Here is a 20,698-nt window from a genome sequence, read left to right on the forward strand (position 1 = left end):
TTGAGCTTGATGACTTCTCGGCCATGAGAGCTGCGATAGCAAAATTGGCAAACCAGATGAATAGAATGACAATGCAACAGACACAACAAATGCAATATGTACAACATATGTCTCTTTGCTGCGAACTATATGGTGACAACTATATGAGTGACATGTGGCCCACGAATCCAGAATCTATATACTATGTGGGACAACAGAGCAGGGGTCCAATGAATTAGAATGCACAATATGAGAACACTTATAACCCAAATTGGAAGAATCATCCCAACTTCTCATGGGGTGAAAATCAGCCGAATCAGAATCATTATAGACCCATAGGAAATTTCAATCAACCTCAGAAGCCACCTCAACAGGCAGAAGAGAAAATAAATGATTTGTTGAAGCAGTTGTTGCTTGATAATCAATAGCTCAGGGCCGATTTCAGAAATTTGGAGCGCCAAATGGGACAGCTTGCCAGTGCTCAAAACACTAGACCAATTGGAGTCTTCCAAGTGACACTAAAGCTAATCCTAAGTCATCCCTTAATGCCGTGTTGTTAAAAAATGGGAGACAATTAGAAGATGTTCAGTCGAAAAAGAGCAAATAGGTGACTCTTGATGAGAGGCCAGCCACTATTGATTCAACATTAAAAAAATCTAAGGAATCTGAGAAGTCAGTTGGAGAGGCGGTGGCTGAGCAACCCCCACCAGTGGTTGCAAGGCCACCACCTTCGTTCCCTCAAAGATTGCAGAAAGTAAAAGATAATGTCGCATATAAAAAGTTTCTTGATATTTTGAAACAGGTGCAAATCAATATTGCATTGGTTGGCATCTTACAAGAAGTGCCCAAATATGAAAAGTACATCAAGGACATAGTTGCAAATAAAAGGAGGCTGACCGAGTTCGAAATCATGGCACTCACTAAGGAGTGTAGCTCAAGAATTCAAAGCAAGCTACCTCAGAAATTGAAGGACCCAGGTAGTTTCACTATCCAAATCTCGATTGGTAAACATGTAGTTGGGCGAGCCTTATATGATCTTGGAGCGAGAATCGATTTTATGCCGCTATCGGTGTTCAAACAATTGGGGTTGAGTGAGCCACACCCAACAACGATAATCTTACGGCTAGCTGATCGCTCCCTTGCTCATCTTGAAGGAGTGATTGAAGATGCGCTGATTCAAGTGGGGTCTTTCATATTCCCTGCTGATTTAGTTATCCTGGACTACGAGCCCAATAAGGTTGTCCCATTTATTTTGAAGCGTCCATTTTTAGCCACGGGCCGAGCTATTATTGATGTTTGCGAAGGAAAGATGAAGATGAGAGCAGGTGATCGAGTGTGGGTATTCAATGTTTATAAATCACTCAGGTTGCCAGCCCACTATGAAGAGTTATCCATGATCTCTGTGGTGGAGAGTGATGCCACATCATTAGTGACCTCTATGAGCCCTATAGATCCTATTGAACGAGTATTGATTGGGGATAAAGAAGATAGTGAAGATGAAATGATGGGAGAAATTGAGCAAGTACGAGATATGTCCTGTAGTTATGTCCAGGGGTTTGGAAAATTTGAGGAGTTGGACAGGCCTGTCACTTTGACCCCTCATAAGCCATCTATTGAAGAAGCTCCGAAGCTAGAACATAAGCCACTTCTAGCGCATCTGCACTATGCTTATTTGGGGAACTCTGGGACATTGCACGTGATTATTTCATCCAGCTTGACCAACACTCAAGAAGAAAAATTGCCCAGAGTACTCGTCGAGCATAAAAAGGCCATTGGGTGGACTATTGCTAACATCAAGGGAATTAGTCCATCGATTTGCATGCATAAAATCTTCTTAGAAGATGGACACCGCCCTAGTGTGGAGCATCAGAGAAGGTTAAATCCCATTATGAAAGAGGTGGTGAAAAAGGAAGTAATCAAGTTGCTAGATGCAGGTATCATTTTTTCTATTTCTAACAACAACTGGGTAAGCTCGGTTCAATGTGTGCCCAAAAAGGGAGGAATGACTGTGATTGAGAATGAGAAGAATGAGCTAATTCCTACTCGCACTGTGACGGAGTGGAGAGTCTGCATTATTTATAGAAGCCTCAACAAAGTAACCCGCAAGGACCACTTCCCACTTCCATTCATTGACCAAATGCTAGACAGATTAGCCGGGCATGAATATTATTGCTTCCTTGATGGATATTCGAGATACAATCAGATTGTCATATGGCCATAGGATCAGGAGAAGATCACTTTTACTTGTCCTTATGGTACTTTTGCCTTCAAGCGAATGACATTTGGTCTTTGTAATGTACCAGCCACTTTCCAGAGGTGCATGATGGCTATTTTCACCGACATGGTAGAAAAATTCGTGGAAGTGTTTATGGATGATTTTTTAGTTTTTGGGTCTTCGTATGATGATTGCTTGAGAAATTTAAGCAAGGTGTTGGCCCGTTGTGAAGAAACAAATATAGTACTAAATTAGGAAAAATGCCATTTTATGGTACAAGAAGGCATCGTATTGGGTCACATAATATCTAGGGGCGGCATTGAAGTTGATAAGGCAAAGGTGGAGGCAGTTGAAAAATTACCTCCACCTATTTCAGTGAAGGGTGTCCGGAGTTTCTTGGGACACGCGGGTTTCTATCGATGCTTTATTAAAGATTTTTTTAAAATTGCTACTCCTTTATGCAGGTTGCTTGAAAAAGATGTAACTTTCAACTTTGATGACACCTGCCTCAAGGCATTTGAAGAACTCAAAAAGAAGTTGGTGTTTGTTCCCATTATTGTGGCACCCGATTGGTCCTTATCATTTGAACTTATGTGTGATGCAAGTGATCACGCTATTGGGGCAGTGCTAGGCCAGAGGAAGGACAAGGTGTTTTATTCCATCTACTATGCGAGTAAGACTCTTGATGATGCACAACTGAATTACACCACCACTGAGAAGGAGTTGTTAGCTGTTGTGTGAGACTTTGAGAAATTTCAGGCATAATTGGTGGGAACGAAAGTCATAGTCCATACCGATCATGCAGCAATCAGGTATATGTTTACAAAAAAAGGAATCTAAGGTTAGGTTGATGCGCTGGGTTTTGTTGTTGCAAGAATTTGATGTAGAAATATGAGATCAAAGAGGGACAGAGAACCAAGTAGCTGACCATCTATAAAGGCTGGAAAATCACGATCACATAGAGGAGGGTAGCCAAACTAAAGAAGTATTTCCTGATGAGCAACTTTTTGCTATAACCCAAGACCCTCCCCCATGGTACGCAAACTATGTGAATTATCTTGTAAGTGGGGTACTTCCTCCTGAAATCCAATCTGAAGCTAGAAAGAAGTTTCTACATGATGTGAACTTCTACTACTGGGATGAGCCATATTTGTACAAGCAATGTGCTGATCAGTTGATGAGGAGATGCATTCCAGAAAAGGAGGTGGAATTAGTGTTGTATAATTGTCACGCATCACCTTTTATAGGAGCCATCATGGAGGAGATAGAATAGCTGCAAAGGTACTACAATCCGGTCTCTTTTGGCCAACGTTATTCAAGGAGGCCAATGCATTCGTTAAGAAGTGTGACCAATGTCAGAGGACATGAACAATCACAAGGAGGCATGAGATGCCTTTGAATAACATCCTAGAACTTGAGCTTTTTAATGTGTGGGGGATAGATTTTATGGGGCCGTTTCCACCGTCCAGAGGAAACAAATACATTTTGCTAGCAGTTGACTACGAGTCAAAATGGGTGGAGGAAATTGCTTTGCCAACAAATGATGCCATGGTGGTAGCTGTTTTTGTGAAAGAACATATTTTTGAGATTTGGGACTCCACGTGCCTTAATTAGTGATGAGGGGACTCATTTTTGTAATCGGTTGTTGAATAACCTTCTAGCTAAATGTGGAGTTCACCACAGAGTTGCTACATCATATCATCCTCAAACAAGTGGGCAAGCTGAGGTGTCAAATAGAGAAATAAAGCAAATATTAGAGAAGACGGTGAATGTGAATAGGAAGGATTGGGCTGCAAAGTTAGATGATATCTTATGGCCGTATAGAACTACATATAAAACGCCAATTGGGGCATCCCCTTACAAGCTTGTTTATGGGAAGGCATGTCACTTGCCCGTTGAACTGGAACACGACTTACTGGGCCATTAAGAAGCTGAACATGGACCTTGAAGCCGCGGGCGAGAAAAGACTTTTGCGGTTGAATGAGTTAAATGAGTTCAGGTTGCACTCTTATGAAAATGCTAAGCTCTATAAAGAAAAGACAAAAAGATGGCATGACAAGCATATCAAGTCGCGTCACTTCGAGCCAGGCCAACAGATATTATTATTCAATTCTAGGCTAAGACTATTTCCTGAAAAGTTAAAATCGAGATGGTCAGACCCGTTTGAGGTGGTGAGAGTCACTCCTTATGGTGCAATTGAGCTGCGAGCTTTAAATAGTGAAAGGAAATTTTTGGTGAATGGTCATAGAGTGCAATTGAGAAGAGAACTTGGCCATTGAGATCCATGAGATGAACTTCATTTCTACAACTCTCTTGGTAATTATCATCTCTGAAATCAATATTACCTTTGTAATTAAAAATTGCTTCAAGTTTGTGGATAAATTTTAGTAATTGAATTAATTAGTTTGAATATATTGAAGGAGAAAGAGAAGAAGAAAGTGGAAAAAAGTTTTAGGAATATTTTCCTACAAATAGCAAATTATGGTATTGAAAGGGTTAATATAATAATATACGGGGTGGAGCTAGACTGCCAAGAACGAGTTCAGACGAATCCCGTGGCTTTGGTTCAAATTCGAATTTTTAAAAAATATCATTAAATATGTATAAATTATTAATATAAAACCTAACAACTTAAAAGGATTAGAATTTCGAATTCATAAACTTAAAATTCTGGTTCCACTTCTAATAATATATATGTAGTATATATGTTGAAGTCACACTTGAAGAGTGCAGCTGAAAATCTTGACATAAAAACATATAAATTGTGCACATTTTTGTGCAACTTTTGACTAGGATTTTTTTTTTTTTTTTTTGTTTTTGTTTTTTGCAGTTTGTCTCTTTTGGCAGAAAAGTATAGTAGTTGTTTCTTTTTATTAATGTGTCCTTTTCTTTATACCCTACACATATTGATGATTTTCACCGCATTTTGTAAGTCTTCTGATGTGATGACTCTTTGGACACCCCACTCAAAGCTAAAATGTTAATTTTCTTGTTGGTGATAGAGTCAAAATATAGTCTGATTTAAAATTTAAAGTTGATAAATTTTTATAACACGTTTAAGTTAATATACAATAATAATTAAATTTATGGTCGAATATTTATTATTATTTGATTAATTTCTTAATACATATATAATGTCCGATCAAAAGTTACTATGCTCATGTGAACCTATGTATTACACTATGGATATGTCCGGAGTCAGCATTTAAATATTATGAGTTACAATCGTATATCAATTTCAATGGCGAATACCGAATTCAATAGATTCAAGTGAACTCGTTATTTCGGCACAAAGTATACATATGTATATGATATATATTATATGAAAAAATCACTAAAACTTCGACAAATTAATATGAAAATTTGAAGGCTTCATTACATAAGTGCAATAGATTCAGTAGTAAGAAATAGAAGTTAAACCCATCTGGTTCTGCTCTATAATGGTTTGACACCAAAGTATTGAATTTTATTGAACCCGTAAATAGGGGCGGCTCAATAACATTGGAGGCCTAAAGCCAAATTTTTTTAGAGGCCTTAAACTTTTAAAAAAAAATCATATAGAATAACTTGATTCATATTTTATAGTTGACATATGTGAATTCTTATAACTAATAAAAAAGCAATATACTACTATGATGCAAAAAATATAAAAATAATAAATTTCAAATTTAAAGAAAAAAATTAATAGGAAGTTAGAACAATAAAATCTAATTCTAGATGTCCATAAATTGATATCAAAATAAAATTTCGTTGTTGTAGCAGTGCTTGAAAGAATGAAAAAGAAGCAGTTTTTATTTATTCAATGTCTTTTCATCCTTACAAGCTCATCCGCACTAGGATTTTATACTTAACTATATATTTAACCTTAAGAATGAATATACTAAAGTGAAATATATATCACTCAACCACGGTTAAGTGCTTATGCAAGACAAAATTCTTACATTCATTGGCTTGATATAAACATTTGATGCAAATATTTTATCATCTTTGATCCTTTTTTTTTTTTTTGAGAATAGACAACTTAGTAAAAGGAAAAGATAGAATATAAAATACAAGTTTTATTATGAGAAAGAGAAAAATAATATTATATTAGAATGTAAATTTACTATTAGTCGCCATAAATCAAATTGGCTAAATAATGCTCTTTTTTAGAAAAATATTATATACTCTTTTACCATAAATATTCAATATATTATGAAATTTTTTATCATAGAATTAACTTATTATTAATTAAAAATGGGGCCTTAAAAATTTTGGGGTCTAAACTATTGCTTCATTGGCTTTACCTTCTAGCCGGCACTGCCCATAAATTAAATCGGTGACAGATTCATAATATTATAGCAAAGGATTCAAAAATATAACAAAATGACACACTTTAGTTTGAACCTATAACATCAATAAAATTTAATATATATATATATATTTAAAATTTAATATCCCATTTATGTATTATGTTCTATTCATTGTTACGATGTGCTATGCGACAATTAGAGTTGAATTAATTCACTTAAAGTTCCAAAATAAAAAAGAAAAAGTAAACGAAAACACTTTTATCTACTTGGGAATAAAAAAAATTAATCATAGATTATAATAGTAAGATAGTTGTTTATTGCTTGATTGCAACAACGATTGCTCATAACTTGATTAGGTTTGATATATATAAATTGATGGTGACCAACTACGTACATCTTTTTCTATCCCCTTTTCAGTGGTAGAAATTAAGGTACAATGATGTCGTCACAGGAGTACCATTCTAAATTTTAATAGTACTAAATATGGTATAGTAGTAATATTAAGATTAATAATGTTAGAATTAGTTATGCTAGGATTATTTCTTATTCATTGTTTGATTTGGTGAATTAAAAATAACATACATTGCATAGGGGTGCATATATGCTTATTCATGTATTAAAAATCACGATATTACTAATGTCATAATTTGCTATGTATTAGTTACGCATGCAATATCAAATAGAGTATAGAACTAACATGCAATCACACCAAGAACAACAAATGTCGGAAGAAGAAATCGACCAATTGAATCGAAGACCTCACCAATCACCCTCACTTCATCCCTATCACTAAAACCGATAAAATTAGACTTTATCGTTCATGGAACCAAGCCCTTATTATCAAACTACTAGGAAAAAAATAGCTTACCACGTGTTAAAAGTGAAAGTAGAACAACTATGGCAGTTATCAGAACTACTTGTATTAACTGACTTAGGTTTTGAATACTACCTACTAAAAATCTCAAACTTAGACAACTACAACAAAATCCTCCATCAAGGACCGTGGTTTATTGGATCCCAATACCTTATCATTAGACAATGGGAACCTAAATTTAACCCGGCGACTGCAAATATTAACCTATCCATGTCACGACTCCAAATACCCCGATCGTGATGGTGCCTATCACAGTACTAGGCAAGCCAATCCAACATTTTCCACATCGAATTCTTTTTATAAAAATCATTTTTTAAAACTGATTAAGTCCTAAATTCTTCATATGTAATAAATAAACCAACAGAAATATGCAGAAAACTAGTACAAAATTTACTAACACACTCCGGATCCGGTGTCACTAATCACGAGCCTCTAAGTACAACCAAAACACTGTCTGAATAATACAAAATAGTCTGAAATAACAAAATGCTAAGATAGGAAGGAGGAGTACATGGTTGTGAACGTCGTGCAACTACCTTGCGATCTCCGGATAAACTCTGAGAGTGCTGGAAGCTCTCACTCTGATGCGCGGGCACCTGGATCTACACACAAAGTGCATGGAGTAATGTGAGTACGCCAACTCAGTAAGTAACTAAAGTAAATAAGGTCTGAGTACAGTGACGAGCATTTAAAATCATATAAGAAATCTCAACAGAAACATCAAGTCAAAACCCGCAGTTCAATAGCCAGTTATCTGGTAAAACTTCAGTTTCGATTAAAAATCCTTTGAAAATATTTATTCAACATTTTTCAACAGAGGCCCAGTATAAAAAGAAGAGTGAAAGCAGCAAAATATCATAAACGAGCCCATCAGGCAAGATATCACTCATAAGTATAGCCTCTCGGGCAAAGCCACTCAGTCACTCTTGACTAAACTCTCGTCAATCAGTACTCACACTCGGCACTCTGGCTCAATAAATATCTCATAATAATAATGATAGTAATAACCGTTGCGGCGTGCAGCCCGATCCATAGTTTATAGTCAACTTTGGCATGATCTTGTAACTACATGCGTTAATAACGAGACATAAAGAGAAGTTCGTACTCCTGAATTTATGTACGTTATACTAGTCTCATACGTTACAGTATTATTCCTTTTCGGGAATTTATATTTAGTTAAGTATTGTCTTCTTCTAGTAAAGAGAGCAGAGGATCTCTCTCTCTCTCTCTCTCTCTCTCTCTCTCTATATATATATATATATATATATATATATATATATATATATATATATATATATATATATATATATATATATGTCCCCAACCTCTCTCAGTCATTAACCTCACAGCCGATCGGGCATATCGGTGAAAATAAGGGAACTCAGCCAAAACAGTTTTCATATATTAAGAAGTAAAGTGATGAAACAAGATTTAAATAATAAACAGGTAAAACATGACTAAGGATATGCTTTCAAATCAAATAGAGTGAGGAAAGTAGTAAAAATATCCCTATAGGTCTAAACAGGTCGACTCAAGGCCCCAAACATGTCGTACAACCCAAAATATAGTATCAATCTAAAAAATACGGGATAGCATAAGATTTCGAATCAAATACGTGGCTTAATAGCCGCTACGGGACGGACCAAGTCACAATCCCTACCGGTGCATGTCCACACGCTTGTCACCTAGTATGTGCGTCACCTTATTTGTCAAAACAATACGAAATACAGGGGTTTCATACCTTCAGGTCCAGATTTACAATGGTTACTTATCTAAAACCGAATGAAATACTACTCTGCGACGCCCTTGCCTCTTGACTCGGCCTCAATTCGCGTCGAATCTATTCAAAATCAGAATCATAACGTCAATATATGCTAAGGGAACGAACCCCATGCGAAAATAATCAAATTATATCAAAAATACTGAAATTGGTCCAACCCGATCCCCGGACCCACGTCTCGGAATCCGATAAAAATCACATCAATAGAATCCTTATCTTCCCACGAGTCTATTCATACCAAAAGTATCGAAATCGGACCTCAAATGGCCCCTCAAATCCCCACTCAAACCTCTCCAATATCAAGCCCTAATCCCTCAATTTTCTTCCTTAATTTACACTAATACCATGATTAAATAATGAAAAAATGGTCATAAACACAAGTAATAAAGCTTAGGTAGCTTACCCAACTGATAATCTTCGATTTCCCCTTGAAAATTACTGCCCTAGCTCACTTCCCGTCTTTAAAAATGGAGAACTTAGCAAAAATTCGCGAAGTAAACCTTATATACTTTATGACCCAAGGATTTTGCACCTGTGGTCCTCTTTTCGCTCCCGCGGTACCGCTTTCTCGGTCAAACCAACCGCTTCTGAGGTTTTCACTTAAGCTCCAGGGACCGCACCTGCGCCTCACCTTCCGCACTTGCGGTCTCGCAAGTGCGCTCAAGCATCGCACCTGGGACTTCTGGTCCTCTAGCTCCTGGACACATCTGCTGCTCCCCTTCTGCTTCTGCGATGTCGCACATGCAGTCCCCAATCCGCAGGTGCGGTTATGACAGGGGCAGAAACTTCACTTGCTCATTTCCAAAGCCAAACTTTTCGAAAAATCTTCCGAATCCATCCCGAGGCCCCCGGGACCTCGACCAACAATACTAACAAGTCACATAACACTATTCAAACTTATACCAACCTTCGGAACACTCAAAACAATATCAAATCACCAAAACACCCTCAGATTCAAGCATAAGGATTCCAAACTCCCAAATTTCGCTTTCGATCAAAAAGTCTATCAAACCTTGTATGAATGACCTGAAATTTTGCACACACGTCCCAAATGACACAACAGACGTACTCCAACTTCCAGAATTCTATTCCGACCCCTATATCAAAATTTCCACTACCAACCGGAAAATGCCTTAATTCCAATTTTGCCAATTCAAACCTAAATCTACCACGGACCTCCAAATTATATTCCGATCATGCTCCCAAGTCCCAAATCACCTTACAAAGCTATCCGAGTCATAAAAACCAAATTCCAAGATCGTTTACTCACAAGTCAACTTTTGGTTGACTTTTCCAACTAGATGGCCAACTTAAGAGGCTAAGTGTCTCATTACTTTACAAAACCACTCCGAACCAGAACCAACCAACCCGATACCACGTAATGCAGTTGAACAAGATATAAAGAAGCGGAAATGGGGAAAATGGAGCGGTAATTCATGAAACAACCGGCTGGGTCGTTACATCCTTCCCCTCTTAAACAAACGTTCGAACTCGAACGAGTCAAGAAACATACCTGAAACCTCAAATAGGTGAGGATATCTGCTCCGCATCTCCTGCTCAGTCTCCCAAGTAGCCTCCTCCACGGGCCAACCTCTCTACTGCACTTTCACTGAAACTATATCTTTTGATCTCAACTTTCGAACCTGACACTCCAAAATAGCCACTGGCTCCACATCATAAGTCAAATCTCCGTCTAGCTGAATCGTGCTGAAATCGAAAACATGAGACGAATCGCCAATATACTTCCGGAGCATAGAAACATGAAATACCGGATGTACAATAAGTTGGGTGGCAAAACAAGCTCATAAGCCACCTCCCCAATCCTACGAAGCACCTCAAAAGGCCCAATGAACGAGGACTCAATTTATCCTTCTTCCAAAATCTCATAACACCCTTCATGGGTGAAACCTTCAGTAGAACCTTCTCCCTAACCATGTAAGACACATCACGGACCTTCCTGTCGGCATAACTCTTTTGTCTTGACTGCGCTGTACGAAGCCGCTCCTAAATCACCTTCACCTTGTCTAAAGCATCCTGTACCAAGTCTGTATCGAAAAGCCTAGCCTCACCCAGCTCAAACCAACCAACAGGAGATCTATACCTCCTCCCATACAAAGCCTCATATGGAACCATCTGAATACTCGACTGATAATTGTTGTTATAAGCAAACTCCGCGAGCGGTAGAAACTGATCCCATGACCCTCCAAAATCAATGACACAAGCACGTAACATGTCCTCCAATATCTGAATAGTGCACTCGGACTGTCCGTCCGTCTGAGGGTGAAAAGCTGTGCTAAACTCAACCTGAGTACCCAACTCTGCTGCACGGCCCTCCAAAACTATGAAGTAAACTGACTACCCCTATCTGAAATGATGGAAACTGGAACCCCATGCAGGAGAACAACCTCTATAAATCTCTGCCAACCACTCTGACGAATAGGTAGTACACATAGGAATAAAGTGCACGGACTTGGTCAACCGATCCACAATCACCCAAATAGCATCGAACTTCTTCAAAGTCCATGGGAGCCCAACTACAATGTCCACGGTGATCCACTCCCACTTCCACTCTGGAATATCCATCTGCTGAAGTAAGCCACCCCGTCTCTGATGCTCATATTTCACCTGCTAATAATTGAGACACCAAGCTACAAATCCCACTATATCCTTCTTCATTATTCTCCACCAACAATGCTATCTCAAATCCTGATACATCTTTGCAGCACCCAGATGAATGGAATACCGCGGGCTATGGGCCTCCTCTAAGATCAAATCCCGAAGCCTATCTATATTGGGCACACATATCCAGCCTTGCATCCTCAATACCCCATCATCACCAATAGTCACATCTCTGGCATCGTCGTGCTGAACTCTATCCTTAAAGACAAGCAAATGTGGATCATCATACTGGCGCTTTCTGATGCAATCAAATAAAGAAGACCGAGCAATCACACAAGCCAATACCCTATTGGGGTCTGAAATATCCAACCTCACAAACCGATTGGCCAAGGCCTAAACATCAACTGCAAGAGGTTTCTCCCCAACAGGAATATATGCCAAACTCCCCATACTCACCGCCTTCCTACCCAAGGCATCGGCCACCACATTGGCATTTCCCGGATGGTACAAGATAGTAATATCATAATCCTTTAGCAGTTCCAACCATCATCGCTGCCTCAAAATGAGATCTTTCTACTTGAACAAGTGCTGGAGGTTACGATGATCCGTAAACACCTCACAAGACATACCATACAAATAATGCCTCCAGATCTTTAACGCATGAACAATGGCAACCAACTCTAGATCATGAACATGGTAGTTCTTCTTATGGGGCTTCAACTGACGAGAAGCATAAGCAATAACTCTACTCTCCTGCATCAACACACACCAAATACCCACTTTCGAAGCATCATAATACACGGTATATGAACCTAAAGCTGATGGAAAAACTAACACCAGAGCTGTGGACAAGGAAGTCTTGAACTTCTAAAAGCTTTCCTCACACTCATCCGACCACCTGAATGAAGCACCCTTCTGAGTCAATTTGGTGAAGGGTGATGCAATAGATTAAAATCCCTAAACAAACCGACGGTAATAGCCCGCCAAACCAAGAAAGCTACAAATCTCTATGGCTGAGGACGGTTTAGGCCAACTTTGAACCGCCTCTATCTTCTTCGGATCAACCTGTATACCCTCACTGGACACTACGTGCCCCAAGAAAGTCACTGAACTAAGCCAAAACTCACACTTGGAGAACTTTGCATAAAGCTTCTTCTCCCTCAATCTCTGCAACACAACTCTCAAATGCTCCGCATGCTATTCCTGACTACGCGAGTACACCAGAATATCATCAATGAATACAATCACGAACGAGTCGAGATAAGGTCGAAACACATTGTTCATCAAATGCATGAATGCTGCTGTGGCATTGGTCAGCCCAAATGACATCACCAATAACTCATAATGACCATATCGGGTCCTGAATGCTGTCTTAAGAATATCCGAGTCCCTGATTTTCAACTGGTGATAACCCGAACGGAGATCAATCTTGGAAAACACTCGCTCCCTGGAGATGGTCAAATAAATTATCAATGCGAGGCAAAGGATACTTGTTCTTGATTGTAACTTTGTTCAACTGCCTGTAATCAATGCACATCCTCATCAAACCATCCTTCTTCTTCACAAATAGAACAGGCGCACCCTACGACGACACACTAGGCCGAATAAACCTCTTATCAAGGAGTTCCTGAAGCTGCTCCTTCAATTCTTTCAACTCCGCCGGTTCCATACGATATGGTGGAATAGAAATGGGCTGAGTACCCGACACTAAATCAATACCAAAGTCAATAACCCTGTATGGTGGCATGCCCCGTAGGTTTGTAGGAAACACATCGGGAAAATCCCTCACTACAGGAACATAATCAATACTAGGAGTCTCTGCACTAACATCCCTCACAAAGGCTAAGTATGAAAGACAATCTTTCCCAACTATCCGCTGAGCCTTCAAGAACGAAATCACCCTACTGGGAACAAAATCAGTCGAACCTCGCCACTCAATACGTGGCACACCCGGCATAGCTAACGTTACTATCTTAGCATGACAGTCCAATATAGCACGACACGGAGATAGCCAGTCCATGCCCAATATCGCATCAAAGTCCACCATACAAAGCAATAATAGGTCCACCCGAGTCTCCAGACCCCCAATATTCACTAAACACGACCGGTATACACGGTCCACAATTGTAGTATCGCCCACCAGAGTAGATACACAAACAGATGAAACAAGAGACTCATGGGGTGTATCCAAATGACGAGCAAAATATGATGACACATATGAAAAAGTGGAACCAAGATCAAATAATATAGAGGCATCTTTGTGGCAGACTGAGACAATACTTGTAATCACAACATCTGAACCAATAGCATCTGGTCTGGCTGGGAGTGCATAGAATCGGGCCTGACCACCATCGTATTGACCTCCCCCTCTGGGGAGATCCCTAGCTGACTGACCTCCACCCCTAGATTCCGAAGCGGGTGGTGAAGTAATTGGAGCCGAAGCTGAGGGTTGACCCCTCTGCTGAGACGGACCCTCAAGAAGACGAGGACACTGCCTCCTCATATGCCCAAACTCTCCATACTAGTAACAACTTCCTGGTGCGGGGAACGGGGCTGAAGGGAACCCCTAGCATCAGAATGACCAGTAGGAGGACCTGGCATGGAAGAACCCTGAGCCGATGGAGCATGGGACGAACTCTGGGTTGGTAGGGCACTGAGTGATGAATGGACCTGATGTAAGCTGTGAAAACCATAGACCGATGATGCCCCACGATGAACTGGCGAGCTGTCTGAGCCTGTCTGAATGGAAGGCCTCTACCGTTCTGAAACTGACCTCTCGAAGGAGCACCACCAAAACTACCAGATCCCTGATGCCTCTTGGCCTCCCTCTAATCTCGCTCCTAGCGATGAACGGACTCAATCTTGCGAGCAATATCAACAAACTCCTCAAAAGTAGCACCTGACACCCTCTCCCTGGTCATGAGAATCCGAAGCTGATATGCGAGGCCATCAATGAACCTCCTGATCCTCTCTCTGTCTATAGGAACCAACCAAATAGCATGACGAGCTAACTCCGAGAACCTCATTTCATACTGCGTCACAGTCATATCTCCCTGACGCAACCACTCGAACTGCCTACGTAGCTTCTCCATGCGAGACTGTGGCACATACTTCTCCAAAAAGAGAACGGAGAACTGCTACCAGGTAAGGAGCGCTGCATCAACAGGCCTACGCCTCTCATAAGCCTCCCACCAAGTAAAGGCAGCTCAAGAAAATTGAAAAGTAGTAAATGCTACACCGTTGGTCTCCAGAATACCCGCTGTATGAAGAATCCTCTAACACTTGTCCAAGAAACCCTAGGCATCATCGCCCTCTGTACCATTGAAATTCGGAGGCTGAAGTCTACCAAACCTCTCCAATCGATGCTGCTCGTCGCCAGGCATAACCGGTACCACATAATCCTGGGCTGGTGCAACCGGCTGGGCTAGAGGTGCCCCCGATGTCTGAAGTCCCTGCACTACTTGCTCAGGTGTGCGAGCAGCGGGGGTTTGATTGCCTCCCCCGGCCTGTGAAGTAGCTGCTGCTGTAGTGGCTGAAACTGCCTGAGCCAGGCCAGTGCAAACTGATAAGATCTGTGCCAAGGCCTCCTGAAGACCTGGAATCACAATACGCACGGCCGGTGCTGCTGGAGCATCCACAACTGGGACCTGATCTAGAACTAGGGCGACTGGTGGATATGCAGGTGCTGCCCTAGATGCTGTACGGGCTACATATCTGCCCCTACCATGGCCTCGACCTCGGCCTCTAGTAGCCCCAGCTGGTGGTCATCCGTCCTGACCGGTAGGACGTGCCCTCACCATCTGTGAGATAATAGAATAACAAAAGTTTAGTACTAGAATCAACAGATTCGCACGACAGGAATTTCAAGAATGTGAAGTTTTCCTAAAGGTTCCGCAGCCTCCCGAGGATAAGGACAGATGTCTCCGTACCGATCCGCAAGACTCTACTAAACCGACTCATGACACGTGAGACCTATGTAACTTATGCTTTGATACCAACTTGTCACGACCACAAATACCCCGGTCGTGATGGCGCCAATCATAGTACTAGGCAAGCTAATCCAACATTTGCCACATCGAATTCTTTTTATAAAAATCATTTTCTAAAACCGATTAAGTCCCAAATTCTTCATATGTAATAAATTAACCAATAGAAATATGCGGAAAACCAGTACAAAGTTTACTAACACAGCCTGAATCCAGTGTCACTAATCATGAGCCTCTAAGTACAACCAAAACACTCTCTGAATAATATAAAATAGTTTGAAATAACAAAATGCTAAGATAGGAAGGAGGAAGGCAGGGTTGCGAATGCCGTGCAGCTACCTTGCGATCTCCGAATAAACTCTGAGAGTGCTGGAAGCTCTCACTCTGATGCGCAGGCACCTGGATCTGCCCACAAGGTGTAGGGAGTAATGTGAGTACGCTAACTCAGTAAGTAACTAAAGTAAATAAAGTTTGAGTGCAGTGACGAGCATTTAAAATCATATAAGAAATCTCAACAGAAACATCAAGTCAAAACCCGCAGTTCAATAGTCAATTATCTCGTAAAACTTCAGTTTCGATTAAAAGTCCTTTGAAAACTTTCAACAGAGGCCCAGTATAAAAAGAAGAGTGAAAGCAGCAAAATGTCATAAACGAGCCCCTCAGGCAAGATATCACTCATAAGTATAGCTTCTCGGGCAAAGCCTCTCAGTCACTCTTGACTCAACTCTCGTCAATCAGTACTCACACTTGGCACTCTGGCTCAATAGATATCTCATAATAATAATGATAGTAATAACCGTTGCGGCGTGCAACCCGATCCATAGTTTGTAGTCAACTACGCTCACTGGGAGTGTGCAGACTCCGGAGGGGCTCCTACAGCCCAAGCGTCATATTTCTGCGGTGCGCAACCCGATCCAATATATATTACTGCAGTGTGCAACTCAAGCCATATGTATATCGCTGTGGTGTGCAGCCCGATCCATATATATAATATCGCTGTAACGTGCAGCCCGATCCATAACATCTATATATATATAATCCTCACCATTAGGTCCCCAACCTCTCTCAGTCATTAACCTCACAGCCGCTCGGGCATATCGGTAAAAATCAGGGAACTCAGCCCAAATAGTTTTCATATATTAAGAAGTAAAGTGATGAAACAAGATTTAAATAATAAACCGATAAAACATGACTAAGGATATGCTTTCAAATCAAATAGAGTAAGAAAAGTAGTAAAAATACCCCTAAAGGTCTAAAAAGGTCGGCTCAAGGCCCCAAACACATCGTACAACCCCAAATATAGTATCAATCTAAAAAACACGGGATAGAATAAGATTTCGAATCAAATACACGGCTTAATAGCCGCTATGGGACGGACCAAGTCACAATCCCTACCGGTGCATGCCCACACGCTTGTCACCTAGCATGTGCGTCACCTCATGTGTCAAAACAATACGAAATACCGGGGTTTCATACCCTCAGGTCCAGATTTACAATGGTTACTTACCTCAAACCGAATGAAATACTACTCCGCGACGACCTTGCCTCTCGACTCGGCCTCAACTCGCGTCGAATCTATTCAAAATCAGAATCATAACGTCAATATATGCTAAGGGAACGAACCCCATGCGAAAATAATCAAATTATATCAAAAATACTGAAATTGGTCCAACCCGACCCCCGAACCCACATCTCGAAATCCGATAAAAATCACATCAATAGAATCCTTATCTTCTCACGAGTCTATTCATACCAAAAGTATCGAAATCGGACCTCAAATGGCCCCTCAAATCCCCACTCAAACCTCTCCAATATCAAGCCCTAATCCCTCAATTTTCTTCCTCAATTTACACTAATACCATGATTAAACAATTTAAAAATAGTCATAAACACAAGTAATGAAGCTTAGGCAACTTACCCAACTGATAATTTTCGATTTCCCCTTGAAAATTACTGCCCTAGCTCACTTCCCGTTTTCAAAAATGGAAAACTTAGCAAAACTATGCAAAGGATACCTTATATACTTTCTGACCCAGGGATTTCACACCTGCGGTCCTCTTTCCGCTCCTGCGGTACCGCTTCTGCGGTACCGCTTCTGCGGTCAAACCAACTGCTGCTCCCGTTTTTACTTAAGTTCCGGGGACCGCACCTGTGCCTCACCTTCCGCACCTGCGGTCTCGCAGGTGCGCTCAAGATTTCGCACCTGCGACTTCTGTCCTCTAGCTCCTGACCTCATCTACGGCTGCCCTTCCACTTTTGCGATCTCGCACCTGCTGTCCCCAATCCGCAGGTGCGGTTATGACGGGGGCAGCAACTTCAGCTGCTCATTTCCAAAGCCAAACTTTCCGAAAAATCTTCCGAATCCATCCTGAGGCCCCCGGGACCTCGACCAACAATACGAACAAGTCATATAACACTATTCAAACTTACACCAACCTTCGGAACACTCGAAACAACATCGAATCACCAAAACACCCTCGGATTCAAGCCTAAGGATAGCAAAACTCCCAAATTTCGCTTTCGATCAAAAAGTCTATAAAACCTTGTCCGAATGACCTGAAATTTTGGACACACGTCCCAAATGACACAACGGACCTATTCCAACTTCCGGAATTCCATTTCGACCCCTATATCAAAATCTCCACTACCAATCGGAAAACGCCAAAATTCCAATTTCGCCAATTCAAGCCTAAATCTACCACGGACCTCCAAATTACATTCCGATCATGCTCCCAAGTCGCAAATTACCTCACGAAGCTATCCGAGTCATAAAAAATTAAATTTCGAGATCGTTTACTCACAAGTCATTTTCCGGTTGACTTTTCCAACTAGATGGCCAACTTAAGAGACTAAGTGTCTTATTCCTTTACAAAACTACTCCGAACCCAAACCAACCAACCCGATACCACATAATACAGTTGAACAAGACATAAAGAAGCAGAAATGGGGGAAAACAAAGCGGTAATTCATGAAACGACCGGCCGGGTCGTTACAATCCACCACTTGGATTCGCCTACCAGAACTATCAACTGAGTTTTATGACTTAGAAATACTAAAAAAAATAGTAAATCACATAGGTAAGCTGCTAAAGATAGACACATGCACGGTTCGAACCACTAGAGGTCGATATGCTCGTCTTTGCATCCTAGCACCAATTGACAAACCCTTACCAAAAAAAATGTGCTTTTAGGAACTCATTTACAACAAATTTACTATGAAGATGCCAATTCAATCTTAATTAATTGTGGATGTCTAGAACACACATGTTCAAACCGTACAAATACCAAGTCTAATACTCCCAAAACTACTACTATTACATCCACACAAACAACTGCCTCAACTACTACACACTTAGACATATATGATCAATGAAAAAACAGTGTCATATTCCAAATCTACTCGAAAATCACCATCCCAAAACTACCAAAACAATACAGACCCCTCCAAAATTGATCCCAACAAAGACAAACATTCCAATCATAACCAAGAAGGGACCCATACTCCCAATACCGCTCACACCACCAATACCACTCATAATAACATAACCAATAGATTTTGCTATACAAAACCTAAAGGCAATCCAAAATCCTACAACATACCTACCCCTATGACTATCCCACCCCCCATAATTACCCCCACTCCGCATGCCTTAGACCCCACTACCTCCCCCCATATAGCAATCATAACCTCATGCAAAACCAAAATACCATTCATAATACTACTAACCAATCATCTCTCCCTCATTTCACAAACATACCAATTTTCAACACTTCTGAATTAAAACACACGGACCAACCAACGCACCCCCTAATTCGATGCCAAAAACAAAAAAAACCAAACTCTACAAAAATCCCATAAAACGAGCAAAATTCATTTATAGCCGTTCGGGCTAAATTTATAACACTCACTAGCCCAAAGTTACATTATATAGCCAAAAAGTTATTTTAGTGGCTAGCCACCGAACTCACAAGCACTTGATTGCCGAAGGCAACACTAATAGTTTTTTTTTTGCACTTTCCCCATTTAATTTTGCTTGAATTCTTTCTATATATCTTCTGTTCCCAATCTTGTAGTATTACTTTAGTAATTATTTCTTCCTCGCATGACCTCTTTTCGACGAATTTCTGAAGATGCTCTTTGTCGGCCTAAACTAATAGCCCAAAGAATTACATTATTTTCCATTTGCAAGAATTTTGGCTTTTATAATACTCCCATCGAAAACATTGGAAATATGAATTAAGGAGAATTACATCAATCATCAATGTTGCCAATTGGTAAATTTTGAGAGGGACATACAACTGTTTAAATTATTTTCTTGACAAGCTATAATCTTTTTTGGCTTACATGATATCATCAAATTAGAAAGAAAAGGAAACTTATGAAAAGAAGAATACAATTCTGGTTATAACTTTTTAAATCAGATATGCAATTGGTCATTTGATTTTCCAATATGTCTTGGTAAGTGGTAGGCAAGGGAGAAATGTAGTGGAAGGTACATAGAAAAAAGGTTGTCACTATTCGTAAAATATACAAAATAGACTCTTATTGTACAATTTATATACAATAGACTGTCACTATACAAAAAATATACAAAATAGACTGTCACTATACAAAAAATATACAAATAAACCGTCACTATACAAAATAGATGTAACTATACAAAATATATACAAAATAGATATAACCATACAAAATATATACAAAAAAAACTGTCACTATATAAAAATACATGATACACTCCAAATACACATTATATACAATTTTGATATATTGTTCAGAATAAATATTTATATATTGCACTAGGCAAGGGTCAAACCTATGACCTTCAGCTTAGGAAACAAGCGCTCTATCCACTAAGCTACATGCGCTCATGTTGTCATACTCATTCCTTTCGGCTACTATATGCAATACTTTTGGGCCGAAGGGCCATTTTTTGTAAGTAGGACAAAACAT

At 40.1% G+C, this 20,698-nt stretch overlaps 2 protein-coding genes across 2 annotated transcripts; both read left to right on the plus strand.

The window, feature by feature from the left end:
* The first annotated feature begins 440 nt into the window (after positions 1-440).
* LOC142181310 (uncharacterized) lies at positions 441-2,200 on the plus strand. Its single transcript, XM_075254329.1, has 2 exons — positions 441-491; positions 587-2,200. The coding sequence occupies exons 1-2, from the start codon at positions 441-443 to the stop codon at positions 2,198-2,200; spliced, it is 1,665 nt and encodes a 554-aa protein (XP_075110430.1).
* A 1,383-nt stretch (positions 2,201-3,583) lies between these two features.
* On the plus strand, positions 3,584-5,051 carry LOC142181311 (uncharacterized). The gene is made up of 3 exons (XM_075254330.1): positions 3,584-3,795; positions 3,878-4,073; positions 5,025-5,051. Exons 1-3 carry the CDS (start codon positions 3,584-3,586, stop codon positions 5,049-5,051), a joined length of 435 nt encoding a protein of 144 aa, XP_075110431.1.
* Positions 5,052-20,698: the final 15,647 nt, after the last annotated feature.

Source organism: Nicotiana tabacum, chromosome 5 (genome assembly GCF_000715075.1).
Source record: "Nicotiana tabacum cultivar K326 chromosome 5, ASM71507v2, whole genome shotgun sequence".
Lineage (NCBI taxonomy): Eukaryota > Viridiplantae > Streptophyta > Magnoliopsida > Solanales > Solanaceae > Nicotiana > Nicotiana tabacum.

Bases quoted from the DNA above. Each gene is read 5' to 3' on its own strand.
- LOC142181310 (XM_075254329.1), top strand. From the start codon at position 441: ATGGGACAGCTTGCCAGTGCTCAAAACACTAGACCAATTGGAGTCTTC. The intron at 492-586 runs GTGACACTAAAG...AAGAGCAAATAG, and splicing joins GACCAATTGGAGTCTTCCAA to GTGACTCTTGATGAGAGGCC.
- LOC142181311 (XM_075254330.1), top strand. From the start codon at position 3,584: ATGCCTTTGAATAACATCCTAGAACTTGAGCTTTTTAATGTGTGGGGG. The intron at 3,796-3,877 runs GTGCCTTAATTA...AGTTCACCACAG, and splicing joins TTTGAGATTTGGGACTCCAC to AGTTGCTACATCATATCATC. The intron at 4,074-5,024 runs GCATGTCACTTG...TGTTTTTTGCAG, and splicing joins ACAAGCTTGTTTATGGGAAG to TTTGTCTCTTTTGGCAGAAA.